Genomic DNA, 25,464 nt, shown 5'->3' on the forward strand with positions numbered 1-25,464 from the left:
AAATCTGAGTTTTACGTTTTTCAGAATTTTATCTAAACATCAAAAATAATGAAAAAAAGAGAGAAAACATTGATGACTCAGCAGCTTCCTCAGGTTTCTCTGGTTCTGTTGGTCACTTGTTGCTCCCGGTGTTCCACAGGGAGGAACTCTTGGTCCTCCATTTTTCCTCTATCATTAGAAAATTATATTTATTTTCGCATTCCTGAAATGTCAATAAAACTGAATCTTCTTTTTGGTTCTGAAATTCTGAGTCGATTTATTTTCTCAGCGATTATTGATTAATTGGATCATTTCTCTTTAGTCACATCGAGTTTATATTTGTTAAATGAAGATTTCCTGGTTTATTATCTCTGTTATTGATTCTTTGTAATCTTTTGAGAACTGATTTATTAGTTTGTTTTACCCCTCCAGGGGTATTTTGTGGCTCTAGTGTCCCTTATATGACAGCAGGCTGACAGGAAACGGGGAAGACATGCGGCAAATGGCGTCGGGTCCGGGAGTCGAACCCGCGACGGTCGCGGCCTCCAAATACGGGTCGCGCTAACCGCTACGCCACCACGGCACGCCCTGATTTATTAGTTTTGACCGAACAGAACCTGCTTGGTTGGATCTTCTTGTTCCGAAGGTCCGAAGTTTCTGGACCTTAAATGAAAACAAAATGGCTGCAAAAAAAAGTGCATAAAACTGTGATGGCTGTTGGTTTAGTTTTTGTTTGAGTGATTTATGTTTCAGCTGAGTGACAGAAAAATCTGTCAGAAATAACAGATTTAAAAACAGGGCGGGGGAGGAGAGAGAGAGAGAGAGAGAGAGAGAGAGAGAGAGAGAGAGAGATAGAGAGAGAGAGAGAGAGGGAGAGAGAGAAAGAGGGAGAGAGAGAGAGAGAGAGAGGGAGAGAGAGAGAGAGAGAGAGAGAGAGAGAGAGAGAGAGAGAGAGAGATAGAGAGAGAGAGAGAGAGAGGATAGAGAGAGAGAGAGAGAGAGAGGAGAGAAGAGAGAGAGCGAGAGGAGAGAGAGAGAGAGAGAGAGAGAGAGAGAGAGAGAGGGAGAGAGAGAGAGAGAGAGAGAGAGAGAGAGAGAGAGAGAGAGAGAGAGAGAGTCCTGCCTCCTCGCGCCTCTTGGCTGCAGCTCGGCCAGTTTTGCGCACTCGGAGTTTTGCGCATCTGCTCGTCTTCACCCGCAGCAGCAGCAGCTCTTCCTGCTCAGATGTGACTCGGTCCGACTCGGGGCAGAACTTGTGATTCCTCTCCTCCTCCAGCTTCCCGCCTCTCCTCTCCTCTCCTCTCCTCTCCTCCGCCGCGCCGCGCCGCCGGATGGATTGGTTGCTCTGGGTTTGATCGGGACTCGGTTCGGGACTCGGTTCGGGCTCTCCGCGGCTCCTCTGGATGTGAACAGCTTCGCGGAGCCCAGTCTGAGTGCGGCTGCTTTCCGGGGATCTGCTCGCTGTGATCCTCCTCAGCGCTGCGCCTTTTCCGCTTCTCCTGCGTTTGCGCCATGACTTCCAGCTATGCGCACGTAATGGACCGGCAGGCCGCCATTTCGAACCGTCTGGAGAGTCCCATCACGGCGAACCTGGACAACCTGCAGGCCAAGAAGAACTTCTCGGTGAGCCACCTGCTGGACCTGGAGGAGGCCGGGGAGATGGTGGGAACCCAGGCCGACGAGGGCGTCGGGGAGGCCGGGCGCAGCATGCTGGAGTCCCCGGGGCTGACCAGCGGCAGCGACACCACCCAGCAGGAGAGTAAGTGTGCGCAGATGGAGTCCGACTGTCAGCCGCAAACTAAACTCATCTGTTTTCATCACGTGTCCGCGGAGCCGCGCGCGCGCCCTGGCCATGCATCATCCTGACGGGCTCCCCGCAGCGCCGCCATTACTCCTCAGCCGCGCTTTGAAGTCGCGCGGCGCGCTGGTGGACCCGGAGAGGGCGGGAGGCTCCGGGCCATAAATCTGCGCCGCTGACCTCAACCAGGCCGCATTTACGCTGCAGGTTTCCTCTGCAGACAAAAAACAACATAATAACTCAGAAAATATGAGTCACATGATGACGGAACGCCGCCTGATTGGCGCAGAGCTGCGGAGTTTTCCCTCAGTTCCCGTTAAAACTCTGATCAGGTGTTTATTTACTTCAGAGGGAGGAACTAGTTAAATGTTCCATCCTTCTGTGCGTAAAAAGCGCATTAAAGCGCCAGAACTTCCTCATGAAAGGCGCAAACCGCCGCGCCGCTCGGCCTCCTCTGCGCCGCAGAAAGAGCAAATAAAGTGCTTCTCCTTCTCTCCGTTTGCGCCAGTTGATGAACCGCTTTGGGTTTTAATGGCTGTTTTTGTTATTTCTCTAAAGGGGGAAAAAGCGCAGAGCTGCGGCAGGAAGTGCGCGGGTCACGTCGTTAATTCACGCTTATTTTCAGCCTGTCAAACACTCTCACATGATCCGAGCCAATCATCTGTCATAATTAGCGCGCGTGTCCCACCACAGATCAGCCAATCAGAGCCGCTCTTCATTTCTGGAAGAAAAAAAAATCTGAGGATTTTCATCATCAGCAAAATTAGAAAATTATTTATTGTTGCGGGATAAATTATGTTTTTTCATATATTTTTACTTATAAATGCAACAGATGGATGTTTTTAGGCCGTTTAAATAATTTAAACCTGTCATATAACTTCTGGTTCTGGTTCTGGTTCTGGTTCTGGTTCCGGTTCTGGATTGATGACAGGAGAAACTTTCACCGTCAGTTTTAATGACGCCATGCATCTCATGAAGATGAAGATGAGGATGAGGATGGCTTTGATTAAAGCTGCAGGTTTTTAACCAAAGTGCCGCTCAGCAGTTGCGTCATCAGGAAAACGACGCAAACTTTTCGGTTTTAATCTGAAATCCGTTCGGTCAGATTTTAATCCCATTTTCAAACGTTTGCAGCCAAAATTCAAACAACGACAAGAATATTTTAAATATCTTTTAAATTATATTTGTAATTGATTTATTCTCTTTTTCATTCTCGCGCACATTTTAACGCCAAACCAAAAGAAAAATGCGCATCAAAAAATATCAAATTAACACATTTTAATTAATTCAAACACGTATTATTACTTATTTGTTATTTATTGCTATAATCGTTTTGTAAAAGAGACTAAAAGCTCATAAACCTCCATGTGGCAGAGTGGACAGCCGCTCATTCTGCCGCTCATTCTGCCGCTGCAGCGTCACTTTGCCGCACATCAAACCTCCGCTGAGTTTTAGCTGCAAACTGCGGAAATCAGAGGCAGGACGTTTATTTTTTAGCTTTATTTGCGTTTTGTAGAAAAAAACAACAAGAATAAAAACTGAGAATTATAAGTAAAACTTTTTACCCCAAAATGAGAAAAAATAATAGAAGTAAAAATAAATTTCCTCTCTTTTCTGAACTGAAACAGTTTTATATTTAATAAATAATGATTTTAAATTGTGTTTGTTACATTAGTTAGAGTTTTTGATGATTTTAAATGTCGATATTTTGTGTAAAACTGTTAAATTGAGCCAAAGGAAAATAAAATCTGTTTTTAGTTTCTGAACCCAGAAAAACAGTCAAATTAATTTCCTGTTGAATTATTTTAAAAATCTGCAAAACAGAATCAGAATTATATAAAACTGTTTATTTCCTTTTAATTCAGATCTTAGTTATTTTTAGACATAATTTTACCCAAAATAATATTCATATTTTTATAGAACCTGAAAATTCTTAACTTTTTTATTTTAACTCCAGTTTTGTTGTAAATCAGGTGATTTTGGTTCAGATAAAACCTGCTGCTGGTTTTCCTTCACAGGAAAATGTTCTGATCCAGAAGTTCTGCAGAACCCGGCTGCCTGAAGGAAATGATGTTTTCATTTCTCTAATCTGTTGGTTTTCAGCGCAGGGGCCCCGGGCCCCCGGCCAGGGGTCACCAGATAAACCCCAGAGGTCAAAGTGTGATTAGCTGAAGGAAAACAAACCAGTTCAGTTTCATCTGGAGCCGATTGGACCAGATCAGAACCAGAACAGCAGCCACTAAGTCAGGACCAAGAATGTTCCCTTACATCTATAATAATCAATATGCAGCTTTCTATTAAAGGTCAAAGGTCAGCGAGAAATTAATCACCTGACAGACAAAAACCACAGCAAATTTTAAAAAGAAAAAACAAAAAAAATATTTGAGTTTAATTTTGAAACAATGTTTGGAGAAAATGTTTTGGTTCTGATCCGTAAAGCGGTTCGGATCTAAACGGGAGTCTGAAGAGAGGTTCAGGTTCCTGAGGAAAATCCGTCATATGAAACTTTATCCTGCTAAAAGTTAAAACTTTATTCTGGTTCAAATGAGAGGAAACCTGAAAACAACAAATCAACTCTGAGCTCGACTCGCCGACGACCTGCTGGGAAACAAACAGGCAGCCGATGACAGAGTGTGTGTGTGTGTGTGTGTGTGTGTGTGTGTGTGTGTGTGTGTGTGTGTGTGTGTGTGTGTGTGTGTGTGTGTGTGTGTGTGTGTGTGTGTGTGTGTGTGTGTGTGTTCCCTCTGAACTCATCAGTCTCTTTTCTCTAAAACTGCTTTGATATAATCAAAGTTTTCACTTATATCCTAATTAGTATAATTTATTTTACACTAAATTTGTGGTAAAAACCCAAAATGATTTAACATCAAAGTCTTTTAAGTTTATTTTTATGAACAAAACCAAACCTGAAATGTTTCTGAATAATCAGCCAAATAAACCAAATAAAATTGTTGGAAAAAAATGACAAAATGAAAAAAGAATTTTCCGAATTAAAATATTTTTCTAAATTCCTAATTTAGTTAAATCAGGTTTTTATTTCTAACAAAATACTTTAAATATATTTTAATAATTTCTCGCTACATGAAGTTTATAATAATTTAAAAATTCCCGGCTGCAGCTCTTGGATACAAAAACGTAATAAATTTTAAATGTATTTATTTTATGAGTTTATAAACTTTTACAAATAAATATTTTACAGGATATTGTAAGAAGCTGATGGAGAATCAGCGGAAGTTCTGGAGGCTCTTCCTGTTTAGATCCGGTCAGTCCAGCTGCGTTTGGACCCGATGAACAGATTCGGTACCGGTTCGGTTCGGTGAAGCGGTTCTGGGCCGCAGCTGGACGGGTTCCTTGTTCCGGGTTCCTGCCTGTTTGTAATTAAGACTCTTTACGCCGCGTCTCTGGTGAAAGTCTTGTTCTGTGGTTTTGTTGTGGAGCCGCAGGCTCCGGTTCCTCTGCAGGAACGTTCACAAGGAGATTCGGTTCGGTTCTGGAGGTTGTTTCATTTAACAGCGAATTAAGGCGAGTTTTATTTGTCTTATAGAAATAATGAGTCCGCTATAACAGCAGGGCAGGATCCTCTGGATCAGATTAGATCTGGTTCTGTTGCTTTAAATAAACATTTATGGATTCTTTTTTTACCATCTAAAGAGCCGGTTCTCTTCTCGGTTCCGCTGAATAAAACCCGGTTTAATGTTTCACAACCTTTAGATAAAATACAACTTAGAATATTTGATAATCATCTGCAGGAAATGTAACTTTTAGGTTTTAAAATAAAAGAAAAACATAAACAGGAGATTTTTTTATTGTTCATAAACCAACAAACACGTCACGTTCAGTGAAACAAAGCAGGAATTACTGCCATATTTTAAACATTATCAATGAATACAGTTTATTTGTACAACACAATTTGTCATAAAAACTCAACATTGTGACGTCATCAGCAGGATCATCGCTGAACGTTCAGTTCCGTTTATTTTGGTTCTTTGTGATTCTGCTGAAGGAGAAAAGATGAAACAGATTTAAAATGATTTTAAATTCTTTTCGTTTTTGCTTCAAGTTGATCCGAAACATTTTGGGTGAGACGTTTGGAGGAATCCGAACCGAATCATTCTTCAGATACAGCAGGACAGCTGGCGGCTCAACCTGATCGGAGACGCTTGATGATCTCCATGGTAACCGTCTCTTCCTCCTCCTCTTCCTCCTGCAGACGAGCAGATGAACACGGAGGAGAAGAAGAAGCGGAAGCAGCGCCGGAACCGGACCACCTTCAACAGCAGCCAGCTGCAGGCGCTGGAGCGGGTCTTCGAGCGGACGCACTACCCGGACGCCTTCGTCAGGGAGGACCTGGCCCGCCGGGTCAACCTCACCGAGGCCCGCGTCCAGGTGAGGCTTTTATTCTGAAATCACCGGTCTGGTTCGCTTTAACCCCCCCAAACCGCCCAGATAAATATATTTAGCTAATAACGCGGCTCAGTGGCTGAAAGTGATTAACATGTTTAGATTTGTCATCAGGGAAACGATAAGAGGTTTGTGGTTCATTAGAGACGCGGCCTGCCGCCACACCAGGTTTCTATCTTCTGCATGGATCTGGCGGTGTGTGTGTGTGCGTGTGTGTGTGTGTGTGTGTGTGTGTGTGTGTAATGATGTGTAATTTCCCCCGCGGCTCTGGCCAGATCTCATCCTGACTCCATTAATGTTTAACTGCAGCTTCTGCAATTAATTAATCACAATTAATCCACAACTTTACCAACTATTTCAATTAAAACAGCCAATTTCCTGCAGAATTATGAGGAAAACAGTCATATGAGCTCAACTACAGAGATATTTATTCATTCTGAATCTGTTCTTCAGCCATCAGGTTTCCTGACGTTAGCGTTAGCTGCTACATGTTAGCATTGATGCTATTTTAATTTAGCATAGTTTCACTGTTAGGCTAACTCCTTTCAGCACAACGTGAATACAACAGATATTTGTTTAGTCCAATCAGATCGTTTAGAAGCAGAAAAGAAACTTTATCATGGCCGCTGTTAGCGGATGTAGCTGTGCGTCCGATTTACGGCCGTACCGGAAACGGTTCCAGTCGGAACCTTTGTTTGTATAAAAAGATATTAATTGCGTTAAGATTTTCAAACTTCTGTAATTAATTAACTGAGGATTTTTCCATCAGACATTAATTTAATTTGGCACTACTTTGTCAGCCAAATAACGCCTGGATTTCTACACTGTTGATGGTGGCTTTGCGGCGTATTCTTCCACCGATCAGTTGGACTGGAAATCTGGAATAATGCAGTTGCTGAGGCACTATTTTCTTAGGCAACTGTTGGAAAGATACATAACAAAATGTAGTTTCTATTGTCTAAAAACAGATCAGTCTGAGTAAAATTATTAAAGATTTTAACACGGCTTTGTTTTTGTATTTGTCTCTTATTCTGGCTCCATTTTTGGTATCACTTTAAATGTTTCCTTTCGTTGCTCCTCGTTTTGTTTTGAGTTCAGTTGAACTTGTTGGAAATCAGAAAACTTCTCCTATTTCTGCTCCTGCTGGAGTTTGTTTGTCTGTGTGGAGATGAAGCTGGCGGCGAGGCGGCGGCGGCGAGGCGTCCTTCGGCTCAGGAAGCAGAGAAAATTAAATAAATATGTGACGTAAAAGTCAAGCAGTGAAACGTTTCTCCATGTTTTCTACAGAAATCCTCACACAAGCAGCTGCAAGACGTCCAACTCATAGAAAACTAGTCCTGCTCAGTGGAAGGATACGCAGAGAAACACTGATGTTTTCTGGATAACAAAATAGATCCTACACATTAATACAGATTTTTCTTAAAAATCTAAAACCAAATGAATCTCAAATAAATCTTATTTTTATCATTCTTACTCTGTTTAGGATCTATTTTCTCAGTCGTTTTGACAAACGTATTCTTCCACTGATCAGAAGATTTCATTTCAGACTCTGGGAATTATTCCTGTAAATATTTAAAATCTGTAGTTTTCCAGGTTTTTTCCGAGGTTTTCCTTTGAGCTGATGGTTTAATCCAGAACCGAGGGCGTTCTCCGGTTCCAGAAGACAGAGCAGGAATAAAGAAATAAGTCTTGTTAAAGTAGTGCGACCTGTAAATATGAGTAAATCTCTAGAAGGAGCAGCTGCTGAGGAACCTGATTGGTGGAAGGATACGTTGGTGGAAAAAAGATTTCATTGAATTTTATTTATCAATTAAATCCTGAATTTTTCCAAAATGTTTCAGTCGCCTGAGATGTTGAGGATTTTTACTCTTCTTCACTTTCACAACCGGTTGATATTTTAATCGTTTTAAACTGAATGATGTCATCGTTATGGACTTATTTCCATGCTGACTCTCATTGTATCCTTCCACTGCGCAGACCGGATCTTCTCTTCTGTCTCAATTTGATTTTAAATGTTTTTTTCAGAGCCTTTATTTCAGAGAAACAACAGGAAAGGTGAAACTAAATCCGTGTGAAAATCTGACAAATTTATCTGGAATTTAACTAAAAACAGAAACGGCGACCTGCACCTGATTGGTGGAGGGATACGTTGGTGGAATGAAGCTGAAAATCGCCCATTATCGAGCCACACTGCGCTGACGGTGAACATCGTAATCGCTGAATCGGTTTGAATCGATGTGATTGGAGAATATTTGATTTGAAACTGAGAGCGATCAGGAACCCAACAGAACCGATTCCTCACATTTCTGATCACCTGCTGATCACATATTTATCACTTTTTGCTTAAATATTAGTGACAAAGTAAACAAGAGCAGAATATTTTTCTCCTTTTTTGCAGGCGTTTCGTGACGTTTACTGTAGAAATCTGGTTGCTCTCTCTGGTTTTAGTGTCAGATGTTTTCATATCAACACGTTTCCTCCTCTGAAAAATAAAACAAGCCCCTTAACGTTCCTGTTGGTTTCCAGAACCTTCCAGGCTTATTTTGTGAATTATTTTGACTTTTAAGCTCCAAATGTCAGGAGGGTTTTGTGACTCATTCGGCTGCAGCTGCAGCAATCGTGCGAAGAGCAAAACAGATTTTATAGGCGACGAACACATGTTGGGAAAACAGCTCTGCAGAAAACGTTCCTGCAACTGTTGTTCTAAACGCATTAAGGTTGCATCCAATAAAGCAGGAAAACAACCAGCCAGGCCTCCTGTTGGTCTGAAGCTGCAGATAAACTCTACCTCCTCTTGCACAGCTCACTGAAAGTTTTTCTTCTGCGGGGAAACGGAGGAAATGGTGATGTTGGCGCGAGCGGAGCTGCACATCTGTGATTAATGTGCAGAAATCCTTTGATAAAAGAGACTCATTCCAGAGGCTGTGCGTCAGCGAGGCCCTGTGAGCGCCGGCAGCTTCTAATAATGGATTTGATTTCACAGCAAGAAACAACATCCCGGCGCCCCCACTCCGCGCTTTGAGTCATCGCCGTACGCCGAGGACGGAGGCAGCCGGGCTGATGAAGAAACCTCCTCACATGTCATGATTTAAACTTCTACATGGCTCTGGTCTCTGCGGCTGAATCTAACTGCAGATAATGAGCGAAAACCCGGGAACCAGATATGAAAAGGCTGTTGTGTTCGGGCCAGGATCCGACCGGGCGCTGGGACTCCGTCTGGGCCGCTTGGCCTGCTGCTCCTTTCTTCTTTCTGCTCGTTTCTGAGCCGTTTTCTCCCATTGGAGCCAGAAAACGACTGGCTCAGCCTGAAACTACTGCAGAAAGTAAAAGATAGCCAGCGCTGTAACCCGGTGGGAAGACCTCAGGATGTTAGCTGCAGCATTTCATGCTAGTCCAGAGAATCCAGGAGAATTTCATGGACGAGTCGAGCTAGCAGCTCCTGAGAGCCTCCATCCATCATCTACACCCGCAGGGTGGAAACTCTTCCATTAATCTGCTAAGAGAGAGATAATGTTTCATTTAGTTCTTAGCAGTTTGCTAACTCTGAAAGTGTTTAGCACACTTAGCTTCCCCTAAATGAATTTGTCCAGATAAATCCTGATTTAGTTGGACGTTCTGTGAACCTTCAGCTGAATAAAGTTCAACATCTGAGTTGAAGTTTTGGTTATTAACTTTTAAGAATCCTTCATGTGTTTGAAAGTTTATATATTTATGCTCTTATTTTGAAGTGAGTAACGAAAAGTTCTGTTTCCTCTAAATACTGTGTTGCTGTAGCGCGTTAGCGTTAGCGGAGCTTTATGATTGGTGCTTTAGGGTGAGTGATGCTAACGTTTTAGCTACTTTTTAAGGGGTGACGGTGGTGCACATTTCCTGCCCTCCCAGATTTTATAGGATTCAAAGATAAAATGAAACTAAAGTTTATGTCAAAATGTCCAACTTGACTCCTTAAACTTCCCTGAAGTTGATCTTCTGATTGTGAAGATAAGCTGCTGAAAGAGGAAAGTCCTTAGTTTGGGATTTACAGAAAGTAACCGAGTTTCTAGAACTTTTTCTTCTTCACTGAAAGTTTTCGGAACAATGATGAGAAAACAGCATTTTTTGAAAGTGTCAAGTCACGAAAAGTTTGAGTTATTTTTCAATTTATTTGCCTACAAGATGGAAAGCAGAACATAGAAATATTGTGAGGATGTTTTAAGCACTGATCCCAGTTTTATGTCGTGGCTGCTGAGTTTTTGGGGCGGTCCAACCAGCCGTTTTGCTCATGGTCGGCTTGCCAGGCGCTGTTGTTCTCACTCCTCGTGTCTTTGTGTCGTTGCAGGTCTGGTTCCAGAACAGGAGAGCCAAGTTTCGCAGGAATGAGCGAGCCATGCTGGCCAGCAAAAACGCCTCTCTGCTCAAGTCTTACTCAGGAGAAGTCACGGCGGTGGAGCAGCCCATCGTGCCACGCCCCGCGCCGCGCCCCAACGACTACCTGTCCTGGGGCAGCGCTGCCCCCTACAGGTCAGTCTGCTTCTTCAACACGAGCCAACCCAAAGCTGGGATACTTCCCTGGTGCTGACCTTCAGTACGCTGCAGTTAAAAACTAAATCAGAGGCTTTATCTTTGCAGCTAGTTGTCGTAAACCCTAACATGGTTTGTTTATTGGACTTTAAGCATCCAAACAGTTGGAGAGATTTAATAAAATGCAAACTGACAGGGATGCTAATTGAACGATTTTTACGCTCTTGTTGGATTTTGAGGTCTTTACTGTTGAGAAACCTCTTTTATATCCGACTTACGTCATCAAACAGAACCGGACGATCTCAACAGGGATCCAGATATATTCTGTTAGCCGGCAGCTTGTCTCAAGCTAACTCTGGAGTTTAACTGGGACACACAGAAAGCTCCCAGTCTGACCAGTGATCAACCAAAGGTAATGCCAGTACAACCAGGATTCAGCAATGAGAAAATGACGACGCCTTTATTAGTTCTGAAGGTTTGAACTTCAGAATTCAACATGGCTGCTGCATGAATCCAAAAGTCATCAGCTGCAGCAACAAGCTGCTTCACTTCATGGTTTTTATCACTAAATCATGTGTTGATGCTGAGTTTGAAAGCATAAATGCTCATGAATGCGGTTGTGTGTAAATTTTTCTTATTTATTTTTTACCCCTCCAGGGTCTTTTGTGGCTCTAGTGCCCCTTATGTGACAGCAGGCTGACAGGAAACAGGGAAGGAGGGGGGGGAAGACATGTGGCAAATGTCGTCGGGTCCGGGAGTCGAACCCGCGACGGCCGCGTCGAGGACTGAAGGCCTCCAAATACGGGTCGGGCTAACCGCTACGCCACCACGGCACGCCCCGTGTGTAAATTAATGTCCGTCCCACATCAGCAGCTTCAGCAGCCGCTGTTTTGGTAGAAACTGCTGACGCTGCACATTTTCTGAACAGACAAAACTTTCCTGTCCTCATTTTCTGTAAATTAGGAACATAGCATCATTTTTCTTCATGCTTTATTCAGAATATAAAGAGTTGTGGAAAAAATAGTGATTGCAAACGCTGTGGTTTTATTTGAACACCACTGTGTGCTGCTGTTAGCATGCTAAGGCGGCTAAAGACAGTTAGCCTGGTTACTGTGCATAAAAAACAGAAAAAATATTTTTAAATCCTCAAAGGAAATCTGTTTAAATCTGATTGGATTTGATGGATCAATAAATATATGAGCTAACTGTTAGCATTAGAATATCATCCATGCTTTGGCTACTAGCATATTATTGCTAATTAGCTTAACGGTTAAATTGATCTCTATTTTCTTCATAATAAATTTTGTTTCCAGCAACGGAGAAATATGAAAATATGAAAACTTCAGTTAGTTTTAATAATTTTTAAAAATATTCTCTAGGTATGTGGGGATAAAACCTTTTTTTGTTCTGGAGGTCTGTGGAGAAACGTTAAAGATTTCATGATCCAGTTTTGAGTTCACAGTGTGTTTGTTAGCAAAAAATGTAAGAAGTGCTTTTCCTTTGAACAGCACCACATGTTGCTATTAGCTCAATAAAATGGCTGCAGACAGTTAGCCTGTTAGCTTGTTAGCTTGTTAGCCTGGACACAGAGTTTAAAGTGAGGAAAAATCTACTATTTTCAATCTTCAAGTAAAATCTGATTAAATCCAGTTTGATGTGATCTCCAAGTTAAATCTTTTAGAGTAAATACATTAGCTAACAATTAGCATTACAGCCTCATCAATGCTTTGGCTAGTACCATGTTATTGTTACTAGCTTAGCGGCTAAGTTAATCTGGCTAACTAAATGCAACATTTCCAGGAACAGAGAAAGATTTGATAAAACAAAATAAAAACTTTAGTTTGTTCCAGTAATTTTATAAATGTTGCGACAATAAAACATTTTCTTTGCTCAGGTCTGAGAGTGAAAGTAAAGTTAGAAACCAGTTTTGGTCTGATGAGTCTTAAACGTCACTTTGTGTGTAAAGGAATTGGAAAAGTTTTGTGTGTTTTCTTATCAAGCGTCGCTGCAGGAGTCAGAGAAATATGAGGCATGAAGAAGTTCAGTAAATGTTCTGTAGAACATCTTGGTGCTGGTTTTGTAGAACATCTTGGTGCTGGTTTTTTTTTCTTTCGAAAAATTTTATTGTTACTGTAAACATTTAAAAACATTACATTGTTGCAATTATTCAGAAATTTTAAAAAACTTACAAATTTATCAATTTAGGCTAAAAGAAGCTAAGAACAAGAATTATAATAATCTTGGTGCTGGTTCTGTAGAACATCTTGGTGCTGGTTCTGTAGAACATCTTGGTGCTGGTTCTGTAGAACATCTTGGTGCTGGTTCTGTAGAACATCTCTGGGCTGAAGAGGCTGAGCTGATGCTTCAGAAGCGGCGCGGCGTCTGGCTCTGTTATGGTTTCATTTCCTCCCGCCGCCTGAACTTGCTCCTCATTCCTCCTCAGCGTCTTCATCTCCTCTGATCCGCCTCAACCAGCTGCAGCTCACAGAAACTATTTCTATAAAACCTTTTTCTGCCGTTACATCGTGACTCTTTAATGTGCAGGAAGAGACTCAGCGCTACTGAAGAACCAAACGCTTTAACTTCATCTGAAACAGACTGTAAACTTTAATCATTGGTTCATTTTTTAACAAAGTTAATAAAGATTAACAGAAAAAAAGAGTCACCTGCATGTCGTCTAACAGTTTCTGGCTGAAATTCAGTCCAGATGTTACAACATTACGGCCAGATTAGGAAAATATTTCTGTAAATAGCGAGAAGAAATGAAGAATATTATGATAAATATTCAGTGAATGTTCACCGACTGAGAGGCTTCAACATCATTCTGCTGTTAAATGTTTCCTCTCCAAGCCCTGCAGATAGAGCCGGTTCTGATCCGGTTCTGATCCGGTTCTGGTTCTGATCTGATTCTGGTCCGGTTCTGGTCCGGTTGTGAAAGTGAAGAAGAGTAAAAATCCTCAACATCTCAGGCGACTGAAACATTTTGGAAAAATTCAGGATTTAATTGATAAATAAAATTCAATGAAATCTTTTTTCCACCAACGTATCCTTCCACCAATCAGGTTCCTCAGCAGCTGCTCCTTCTAGAGATTTACTCATATTTACAGGTCGCACTACTTTAACAAGACTTATTTCTTTATTCCTGCTCTGTCTTCTGGAACCGGAGAACGCCCTCGGTTCTGGATTAAACCATCAGCTCAAAGGAAAACCTCGGAAAAAACCTGGAAAACTACAGATTTTAAATATTTACAGGAATAATTCCCAGAGTCTGAAATGAAATCTTCTGATCAGTGGAAGAATACGTTTGTCAAAACGACTGAGAAAATAGATCCTAAACAGAGTAAGAATGATAAAAATAAGATTTATTTGAGATTCATTTGGTTTTAGATTTTTAAGAAAAATCTGTATTAATGTGTAGGATCTATTTTGTTATCCAGAAAACATCAGTGTTTCTCTGCGTATCCTTCCACTGAGCAGGACTAGTTTTCTATGAGTTGGACGTCTTGCAGCTGCTTGTGTGAGGATTTCTGTAGAAAACATGGAGAAACGTTTCACTGCTTGACTTTTACGTCACATATTTATTTAATTTTCTCTGCTTCCTGAGCCGAAGGACGCCTCGCCGCCTCGCCGCCAGCTTCATCTCCACACAGACAAACGGCTCGTCTTCACTCTGCTGGATCGTCAGATCCAGTTTCTCTCTGTTGTTTGTGGATCATAAATCAGGACCAGAACCGGGACCGGTTCCTTCCTGCTCCAGAATAATTGCGTTCAATGTAAACATCTCTCTCTCTCTGCGCGTGTCGGGGCGATCGGGCCTGACGAGGTGATAATGTGAAAACAAAGCGTATTAAATCCAGCGGTGACCCCGTGACCCCGCTCTGCCGCCTCACAGCTCTTTTGCTGCTCTGGTTTCGCTGCTGGTGATTTACAGTAACCTGTTATGAAGCAGCCTGACATGTTGAGGCTCCGGCTGTGAGCGGTTTCATCGAACGGTTTCATCGAACGGTTTCATCGAACGGTTTCATCGAGCGGTTGGTTTCATCGAACGGTTTCATCGAGCGGTTTCATCGAACGGTTTCATCGAACGGTTGGTTTCATCGAGCGGTTTCATCGAGAGGTTGGTTTCATCGAGCAATTTCATCAAGCGGTTTCATCGAGCGGTTTCATCGAACGGTTTCATCGAGAGGTTGGTTTCATCGAGCAATTTCATCGAACGGTTTCATCGAACGAACGGTTTCATCGAACGGTTTCATCGAGCGGTTTCATCGAACGGTTTCATCGAGCGGTTTCATCGAGAGGTTGGTTTCATCGAACAGTTGGTTTCATCGAGCGGTTTCATCAAGAGGTTGGTTTCATCGAGCGGTTGGTTTCATCGAACGGTTTCATCAAGAGGTTGGTTTCATCGAACGGTTGGTTTCATCGAGAGGTTGGTTTCATCGAGCGGTTGGTTTCATCGAATGGTTGGTTTCATCGAACGGTTGGTTTCATCGAGCGGTTACATCGAACGGTTTCATCGAACCCAGGATTCTCCTGCGGCGGACCGGAGCGACGCCGTCAGGGAACCAGCCTGCTGCTGTACGAAGTGAACCTGCAGGAGAGACGTGTCTGGAAGCCATTTTTTGAATGTTCTAACAATGCAGTGGGAGTTGCCATAGTAACCATGGTTGCCATGGCAACTCCCACCCTGTCCCATGGAGCAGCAGCTAGCTGGAGACCAGATCACCTTAAATGCAGTTTTTCTACTTTTTTGCTTTTTCTCTGTCTAAAAGTGAAAGTAACTATATGTCATTTTTTTCTGTTAATTTTATCTTTTTGTTGCATCTTTTAATCTCAAAGATAAAAAAACAAAATAAATAAATAACATTGTAGAAACACAAGCCTAGATCCAACCTGAACAAACCTGACCATGATTTTCTTTTTTTCTTCTTCACTAAAATAGATTTTAAAGAAAAACAAAAAATAAAAATATCTCAGGGAATTTATAAATGGATCAAATTTCTTGCTAACGTCACCAACCAGTTTTAAACCAGTCAGTAACTTCAGTCCTTCTGAAGAGCTAAGATACCAGAAAATCAGTTTTACGTTTTGAAATCAGATCTTTGACTAACCGGAAAATTCAGGAAATGCAGGGCGGGAATCGCCATAGTAACCACGGTTGCTATGGCGATTGTCCCAAGGTTAGAATAATCCACACTTCAAACCGTCACTAGGAGAGTTTAGAGTTTATTTGATATGAATCGTTTCTGTCTCCATTAGATAATTATTGATTTAATGTGTTTTTCATGAAAATTGTTTTTATAATTTCGAGAAGTGAAATGATTGTTAAACTGAGAACCAATCAGAGCTGAGGTCTGACGGCGGTGAAGCAGAATCAAGATGGAGAACAATGTCAGGGTGAAGACGATGATGAAGATAAAAACAGGAAAAAACTTTCTAAATGTCAAACAAAAATAGTCAGAATCTATTTTATCATAGATAAAATTAGTGAATTTTATCTATGATTGTTCAGTGATGGGCAGCGATGGCTAAAAGGCTAGCTGCGCTAACCATGAAGTGCTAATCATAAACATTAGTACTGCTAATGCGCTAAAACACAGTATTTATCAGAAGCTAATGCTAACGAGCTAAGTTCAATTCAAATTAAATCTGACCTTGAAAGACTCCAAAACCGATCAATGAATTTAATTTCAACGTTATAATTTACATTTTCTATAAATGTTGTATTCGTTGTATTTTGTGTCTTTTTTGTTTGTTTGTTTTGTTCCTGTATGTTTCTTGTTTTGATTAAAGTTATTGGGGAAAAAACATGAAGAGAGGAAACGGGAAACAGTCTTCACCCCCTTCAAAATAAGAGCATGAAACATCTAAGTACTTGAAGGATTCTTAAAAGTTAAGAACCAAAACACAGATGTTGAACTTTATTCAATTTAAAGTTGTCAAAACAGCCAAGTAAATTAGCATTTAGTTTTTCCAGGAAAATGAATTTAAGGGAAGTTAAGTGTGATGAACATTTTCACAGTTAGCATAGAAGCTAAATTCCCGGATTATTGCATCATCCCAATAAAAGCTCCTAATGGTTCTGCTTTGAAACTGATCCTGTTTGTGGTTTTTGCATTGATGTTTAATTCTAACAAACTTGAAGGAGTTTTTGATTTTTGATGAAGAAAGCGTCTCGGATCATGAGCTAACTGGTTAGACTGGGCGTTGAGCCGCTGTTCTGGTTTCAGTCTGTGAATGTTGGATTTGGGCCGCGTGTCGGCGACAGTAACGTTTGGTTGCGTCTCTCCGCAGCGCCATGGCGACCTACCCGCCCACCTGCTCCAACACCAACACGTCCCAGGGCATGAACATGGCCAACAGCATCGCCAACCTGCGGCTCAAAGCCAAGGAGTACAGCTTGAACCAGGTTCCCACGGTCAACTGAGCCGCCGCCGCCGGACAGGACAGGAAACGGCGACGCCCCGGGGCCAGGGCGGGGCTTCTAACCTGAGGTGACTTTACTTCCTCCTGAGGTTCTCTGAACTCTGAAGGACTTCCTGAGCGGATTTAGCGTCGAGCGTCTGGCTTCGACTGAGACTCGGACCCGGACCGTTTGGAATCCCCCGTTTTCCTTTTTCTTCTTTTTTAAACGTTGCGGATAAAAACCAAAAGTGGGAGCAGCCAACCAAACACTTTGTCATTTACTCAATATTTTTTTAAAAACATGTTTTTTCTCCATGTTATACCACTGAAAAGCCGCTTCAGTGCATTCTGACCTACATGTTATATAGTCCAGTATAAAGTTAATGTATTTCTGAAGCCAAACCAGTAGATAATTTCCTATGATATACTTTATTTGTAACAGAACCTTGTATATGAATAAAAACAGCATTTCAAGCAACCCAAGCAGGTTCCAGCTGGAGGATTTGTCACGTTTGTGCAGCAGAAATCAGATTTTTGTTGTTATTTTTTACAGTGCAGTCTAACTTAAATCACACTTCAGACACTGTGTGAAATAAAGTCTGTTTATAGCCGGGGCCATTTGGAAAGCAAACCTGATCGCGGCGCTCATGCTCGGCCCATAAAGGAGAGATTTATCACCAGAGAACAGAAAAACTCGAGCTGCTCATGCTTTCTGTCCGGAGTGTTTTCTTTCCCAGATTAGAAAAGCCTGAAGTTTCCATCTTTAAAAACCGAATATTTACGAGGAGGGAAGTCCTCTCCTTAATGCAGAGGGGCCCCGGGGCCTCGTTTGCTCCACGGCTCGCCGTTTCTTCTTCGCGACCCCTGGTGACCCTCGGCACGGACCAACACATGTCCTCCGAGTCGGGCTGAATATCAGAACAAGTGCCTTGAAAAAACAGATTTATAATTCAGAAACTTTCAGCGCCTGAAACGCTGAAACCTGATTCAGTTTGAGATTTATTCCAGATTTTAAAACTTTTAGAGCCTTTTGGATCAAACTCAGGCTGGGAAACTTTGAAAAGTAAAACGTCTCTGCGGTGAGCTCTGCTCAGAAACTTCAGTTAAAACTTAAAGCTAAATTATTATTAGTCACATGAGAAACACATTCAGAGAAAACTCAAAGTAGACAGATTTTTTAGAAATAAAAATTAAATGTCTGAAACTAATTCGTATTTGAGTTTTAGATTCATTCTTAAATAAAACATTTTAACTTCCTGAATGTTTATTTCCTTATTTTCAGCCTTTCTGAAGAAATTAAAACGATTCTTTTCTACGCTGAATTGATCAAGTTATGCAACTTTAAATTTTTAACATAAATCTCATTAAAAACATGTTAAGCTGTTTTTGTTTTTTCTGCTATAGTTTAGTAATTTTATGCTGAAAGTTTAAATCTGGATTTTCTCGACATTTTGAACTGAATTATCAGAAAAACATTTGGATTTAAAAAGAAAAATGTTTCCTGTTTGCAAACAGCCTGATTTATTATTTCTGCTGCTTTCATAACAACAGAAATGATAACGGTTCAAACATCGTCCTGTTGAAATAATTGTAATATTTTACATGTTTATTGGCATTTTTGCAGCATCTTAGTTCATTTTGAACAGATTTATAACAATAATGGATCCATAGCTGGAATCTGTATTAATAGAAGCTAAAACTCCTTTTCAGGTTTTTGCTCTAAAACTGTTTTCTAACTGACTTAAAATTATTTTTAGAATAAAATATTAACTTTTAAAATAACTTAATCTGGACATTTAAAGCAGATTATCTGACAGAGACAGAATATTGTTTTTTCCTGGTTTAATAAAAATCGTGACGTAACTTTTATGACCAAACTTTTATAACACTGGATGTTTAAAAATAAAAACTTTGTTGTTTAGTTTTTAGGAAGTTTTTCCACACATTTGTTCAGTTTTATGTTAAGGAAGCATTAATGCCATTTTAATATTTTCCTCCATGTAAATGTAACATTTCAGCTTCATAGTTGAAGTTTTCAGGTGTCTGAAGGTTAAATGTTGCTAAACTTTGTTAAACTTGAACTTTGTGTCATTCTCTGCGTTTTTTCAGGATGTTTTTCTCCTGAAGCTGTTAAAGTGAAAATGATCTGAAACAAACTGACATGAACATTAATAACTTCATTAGATGTTTGGGAAACGGAGGCCTGCAGTTTTTAGCAACTTCTAATCAATTAAATTACTTCATTTTTTTAGATTTGTTGATTTTCTTAAGTTAGATTTTTTTCTGGAGCCTTTTAGCTGCTTTTTATTTTGTGTTCTGTTCAGCAGCGAGTCGACGGGAAGCTCAACTCAGTTACTTTCACAAGTGGAGCGTTGCAGTTTTGCCATGATGACAAACCTGATGATTTATGGGAAACTTTATTATAAATGTGCCTTTATTTCTAATAGGACAAAGAGAGGGAAAAGGAAAGACGTTTAGAGGAAACAAGTCTGCTTCCACACCTGCAGAGAGAGAGAAAAACCCAAACCAAACCCAGAAACCACAGAAATAAACAACATGCATATAAAATAATGACAATTATCACTGAAAACTAGGCGGTACCGGTTGAGTCGTGTTTATTTGCAGAGTCTGACAAACACCTGGACCTGAAGGCGCTTCTTAAACCCAAAGTAAAATCTGTTGATTTTATTTCCTTATTTTTAACGACGTTCCTCCTTTTAGACCTTTTCTCTGTAGAGTTTCTGTTTCCAAATGAAGCGTCTTAAAGTTTGTTCCTGCCGTTAGACAGAATATTCCTGGGTTAGTTTCAGCTGCCGGTTGTTTTCCTGCCCACTGATCCCTGACTGTGGTATGTCCAGTGTTACCCCCCTCCTGCCCCTCTGCCCCCTGCCAGGCGCCCCGGCTCACCTTTCACGGCCAGCCCGGCCTGACCTGAAGTGATTCCAGATGTGGGATGTTTGTGACCCCCGCCCCCTCCGTTTGGCCCCCGGGGCCCAGCCAGCCACTCCATCAGGGCTGACAGCGTCCCCTCGGACAGCGTCTCTCCTCGCCTGAGCACATGACATGCACCCCCCCCCCCCCCCCCCCCCGGCCCCCCTCCCTGGCAGCGGCGCCACATCTGGAGCTCATTACAGAGGAGACAGTGCGAGTGAGGGCGGGGCGGCCGTCTGCATGCATGGGAGCGGGAAGCGGAGCGCTGCCTCTCCGGTTCCTGCAGTGATCTTTGTCCCGCTGTCAGTGCCACATGATCGCGAATGCTTCATTAATGAGCGGTTTCTGGAGCGCGGTGAAATACTGCGCAGCTGTTAACAGTGTGTGGTTGGAGCAGCAACCAGAAGAATGTCCCAAGATGTGGAGTTTCCACGCAAACTGCAGTTGACTCAGAGGTTGCGCTGTTTGTGTGATTAAGTCACTATTTTCACAAACACGGGCTGCGGCCTTCAAGGTGAAACTTTTCTCCAGGAAATCTGAGCTGCTGCGGACCGTTTGGAGGTTTTGGCCGAGCGTTTGGCTCAGAAATGTCCCGGAACCATGCGGACGGACCGGGCTGCCCAGCCGGAACCAGAACCTCCTGCTCCTCAGCTGATAAAATGCACAATTACCTCTGCAGGAGTTCAAATTAAAAAATATAAATGCTTTCCTCTGATTATGAAATTTCTGACAGCGGATCTCCGTAATACTCCGTTTTTTCCTTTTTGCAGGTTTTTCTGTTGGTAAAAACGATTATTTTTCTCTGACCGGGAAGAAAATTGGGAACTTTGTCAGTTCATCAAACCAACAGCGGAAAAAATTCAGTACCAGCTGGTTTTAGACCCGGAAGCGGAAATCCTGGGGAAAATATTAGTAGCATATTTCAGTAACAGAATACAAAACTTTCCAGCATTAATGAAATAATCCAATCAGAAGCTGATATTAACCGCAGAGTTGCATAAACTGAAATTCCGAAAATAAATTCACTTAAAGAAAACAAACAGCTCAATTTTGAGAACACAGGAAGTGGACTACAGCGCAGGGCATTCTGGGTAAATACGACCAAAGCTAACCTGCTAGCCTAGCGCTAGCAGCAGAAATGGCTCCTGGTCTTCAGCCAAAGACTAAAGAGAAATCCTCCAACACTAAAATCTGACGCCTCCATCTTGTTTCCATCTGGTGAAGAAGGAAGTTGCTCTCAGTGTCTTCAGAGGTTTTTGTGTCGTTTCCTTCAGTGGTTCTTGGTGCAGCGCCCCCACAGGCCAGGAGGGGAACAGGTTGCTCAAATAACCTCCAGGTAAACACAGAAACAAACATGATTTTCTACGGATTGTGGGTCCTGGTACAACACTTTCCTCGTGTCTCAGCTGTAAATTGTTCACCATATTTTGTTAAATAAAAATTAGTAAAACGTCTGTAAAGCAGGAAAGTTTCAGCCTTTCATCTGACTGAATGTTAAAAACTTTCTGCGCTGCGTCCACAGGCTTGGAATAGGCCGGTTGTGCGTGTTGTGTTGTTTTGCAGAGAATGGATGGCTTGTTTTTGGTGACAGCGTGGAGCGAGTTGTCAGACTGTTGCCATGGCGACAGGCGGACATGATGAGTCTGGGTCAAAGCTGTAAGTATTCTCAGATCCATCTGGTTCTGCGTCTCAGGGTTTCGTTCCTACTTTATGTTTTCCTGATTTGTTTTCCTCTTCTTCTGTTTCAGCTCCAGACAGCAGTGCTCTGTTTTTCAGCTGTCTGGAACAGCGCCGCCTGCTGACCAAGGTAACTCGTTACAGTCAGCAGACCCTGGTGGTTTTCTGCTTCATGAACTGTAAGAAGTTGTCATCATCAAAGGGTGCAGTAATTAATTTGACTAAAAGTTTAATTTTGCCTCCGGTGAGAGAAAATGTGTTTTACTGATTTGTTTAAAGTTGCTGATAAATCAGTAAATCATCCTTCCAGAGAGCGAGGTTTAAAGTTTCAGTCTGCCTGCTGCAGCCTTAAATTACACGTTGACTTCTCTCATGTAGCTCAGAACATGCAGACCGACATGTTTTTATTTTTGTCCTGGAAGGAAATTAAATCAAAGCCATTTCTGGTTGGGCTAAAATAGCTGCTGCTGTTTCAGCTTCTCTGAAACAACCAAAGCAGCCATTACGCCGAGCGACGGGATGCTGCGTCTAGTCATCATGACTCGGGGACGTTTGACCTCCCAGCATCACGGCTGACCTGGGAAATACGCAGGAAGTCATTTCAGAGAAGGTTTCTTTGCTGAACTGATTGGAAGAAAGCAGCGAAATAACGAGCAGCTTCACTCTGAACTTTACATTTAAATGTTAAAGTTTCAAATTAACTCTCAGCGTCAGGTCAAATTAAAACTTTAAAGATTTATTGGAGAGATAAAACCTGAATCTGGTTGGTAATCATGATTATTTTCCCTGTTGCTTCCAACCCTGGAACAGGAATAATGTGATGTTTTGCTCCCCCTGCTGGACACCGTGAGAACCTGCAGCTCCGCATCACAGAACAACAACATCTGCATGGATGAGTCAACAGGAGAAAACTGAAAACCACTGGATTATTAAATTAACAAGCAGATTTACAGAGAGCTGAACTAACCTGTGAGTTTTTACAGTTTTGTTTTGGTTCAGTGATTTTTTTATGTTTCCAATAAACCCTAAAAATGATGAATATTCTGTCTTGTGTAAATCTGCTGACCCAGTCAGCATTTTTAATATTTTCTTTGCTGGATCAGCAGTTTTTCTGCTTATTTTCTTCTCAGCTGTTGAATCTTTGAACTAAATAAAACCTGAAACTGAATCGGAGCCGAAAATCAGAGACGTTCAGCTAAACGCAGAAAAACGGTTTAATGAAGTTTCATACGGATTCCAGTTCAGTTCAGTTCATCGTTCATAACTGATGTCACTTTTAGTTCAAACTAACAGATCCAATTCATTTTAAATGTAATTACATGAAGTCCAAACCAATCAAAGTCAGAACCACTGATTGGTAAAAGGATTCAGTCTGAGGAGGTTCAGCTGATCGCAGCTTGTTGCTGGTTTTACAGCAATCCCTCCTCCAGAGGAAGCATGTGGTGACAGGAAATATCTGAACGGAGAGTAGTAGGAGAAAGAAGCAGAGTACAGGAAACCTGGTTTTAAAAAATGAAAATAAAAACTCAGCTGCTGCTACATTTAGATCAGTAACAGGAGCCGCCATCTCTTTCTGAATCTCACCCAAACCTCTGAATGGACACCTGTTTCTACCAATCAATCAATCAATCGATCAATCAATCGATCAATCAATCAATCAATCAATCAATCAATCAATAAAATTTTATTTGTATAGCACATTTCAGCAGCAGGCATTTCAAAGAGCTTTACATCATTACAAACACAGAAACACAAAGCAACATAGAATCAATAATCAATACACGACATTAAGTCAAGTTCCATCAATAAATTTGTAATTGATTACGTTTCAAATGAACAGGTGGGTTTTTAGTGGAGTTTCATCCATAAAGGTTTACCTGTTACACTCCTACTGTGTTATATGGAACAACATTCCTGCTGCTATTTTTATTCCCACTCACAATCACACAGTTTAAAACCATGTAAACAGCATTTTAATGGGCTTCTGGCACAAGGCTCCGTACCTCTTTCACAGAATTTTGCTCTGGCCTTTCACCAGGCTTTTTCCTTCCACTTAACTTTCCATGAACATATTTGGACTTCTGTGTGAACAGCTAAGTTCTTAAAGGCTTTTTGTTGCTCCTGCTGCTTGTGGAGGAAATCGGCATCAATCTGATTAGTCTGAATTATTGCTGTTAACGTTTGTAATCTGCAGCCATGTTGACATTAATTTAATTAAATTCACACTTTAAGAAACGAATGAAGAGTCTCTCAGGTCGTCTGCTGATCTGATCCTGGTTCTTCCTAAAGGTTTGAAACTCCTGAAGGTGGAAAAAAGTCTCGGCTGGTTGAGTGCAGAGCAGCGACGTCCAGACTTAAATCCAAGCTGCAGATGTTTCCAGATGTTTCCAGGTGATCCAGGTGAGTCGATCAGGTGTGTTTTTTGTTTTTTAAGGAATCTTGAGCAGAAACTGTTTCCTGTTTGGTCGGCTGAAGCTGCCGCGATGTGGCGAAGGTGTGAGACGACCAGAGAGACGCCGCACAGCTGGAGACCATCATGCAGAGAAACGGGACACTGCATGGTAGAGCTGAGTGTGTGTGTGTGTGTGTGTGTGTGTGTGTGTGTGTGTGTGTGTGTGTGTGTGTGTGTGTTGAATGAGAAAGGAGCATTCAGTCTGAGCCTTTTGATCAAAGTCAAAACTTGAGGCTAACAAGAGCGTTTCTTTTCCTCCTTTGAAGGCGTTTTGAGTTTTCTCTAATAGTCCCGGGTGTGTGTGTGTGTGTGTGTGTGGGTGTGTGTGTGTGTGGGGGGGGTGTGTGTAGGTGAGTGTGTGTCTTTGTGCCCTGAAATGAATCTCATTGTCACATCTTGTGCCAGAGCAAATTCTCCGTCCAAAATGAACAATTTGGAGCTGCGCCTGCTGTGGAAAATCTGCCTTCAATTTTCCCCCCGCTGGTGGCTGAGTGCACTCTGTCCCATTTACACACACACACACACACACACACACACACACACACACACACACACACACACACACACACACACACACACACACACACACACACACACACACACACACACACACACACAGGAGATCCTGCTCCGTGTGGACCCCACAGTTTATTTTTTCCCCCAATTATCCATTTAGTGTAAGTGTTGGGCGGCGGAGGAAATGTTTGTATTGTCTTTATTTAGCGATGCTGGTTAAGCTAATACCTGATTAGTGAGTCAGAGCTGGAAGCAGCTGCTCCACTTGTTCCTGTTTTTCCAGTCCCACTCCGTGTTTTTCTGCGGCGGTGACACCTGGATGTGATTCTGCTGCTCCATGTTCAGATTTACATCCCCACTGTTTGGTTATGATGGATGGCAGAGAGCAGGAACAAACCAGATCTGACCTTTGACCCTTAATGGCTGCTTTGCTGCAACATCAGCCACAGATTTTTGATGGTTTTAAAGAGTTTTGTTTGAATGTTTTTGGTTTCTGACGTTCAAACCAGCAGACATGCTGACACTTTCCTTCACTGCAAAACACAACATCTTACCAAATAATTTTAGTTTAGTTTCATTTTAAGTTATAAGGTGAGAAAAATGTCTTGTTAGGCTCACAGATTATTTCACTTGTAACTATACTCTCTCTTTGTTTTTTAGTCTTATTTAAAGTGTCATAAAATATTTGGACTACATTTTAGAGGAAAATTATTTGGTTAGATTTTGTGTTTTAGCAGTAATTTGACATTAAGAACTAAACTGCTTCTTAGTTCTTATTATGGTTCCAGGTTTATTATCTCCAGTTTTT

The 25,464-nt window shown here is 41.6% G+C and overlaps 1 protein-coding gene across 1 annotated transcript; it reads left to right on the plus strand.

Moving 5' to 3' along the window:
* The first annotated feature begins 1,056 nt into the window (after positions 1-1,056).
* On the plus strand, positions 1,057-17,563 carry prrx1 (paired related homeobox 1). The gene is made up of 4 exons (XM_005808377.2): positions 1,057-1,738; positions 5,988-6,163; positions 10,497-10,678; positions 16,970-17,563. The coding sequence occupies exons 1-4, from the start codon at positions 1,492-1,494 to the stop codon at positions 17,100-17,102; spliced, it is 738 nt and encodes a 245-aa protein (XP_005808434.1). The 5' UTR covers positions 1,057-1,491; the 3' UTR covers positions 17,103-17,563.
* Positions 17,564-25,464: the final 7,901 nt, after the last annotated feature.

Source organism: Xiphophorus maculatus, chromosome 9 (assembly GCF_002775205.1).
Source record: "Xiphophorus maculatus strain JP 163 A chromosome 9, X_maculatus-5.0-male, whole genome shotgun sequence".
Lineage (NCBI taxonomy): Eukaryota > Metazoa > Chordata > Actinopteri > Cyprinodontiformes > Poeciliidae > Xiphophorus > Xiphophorus maculatus.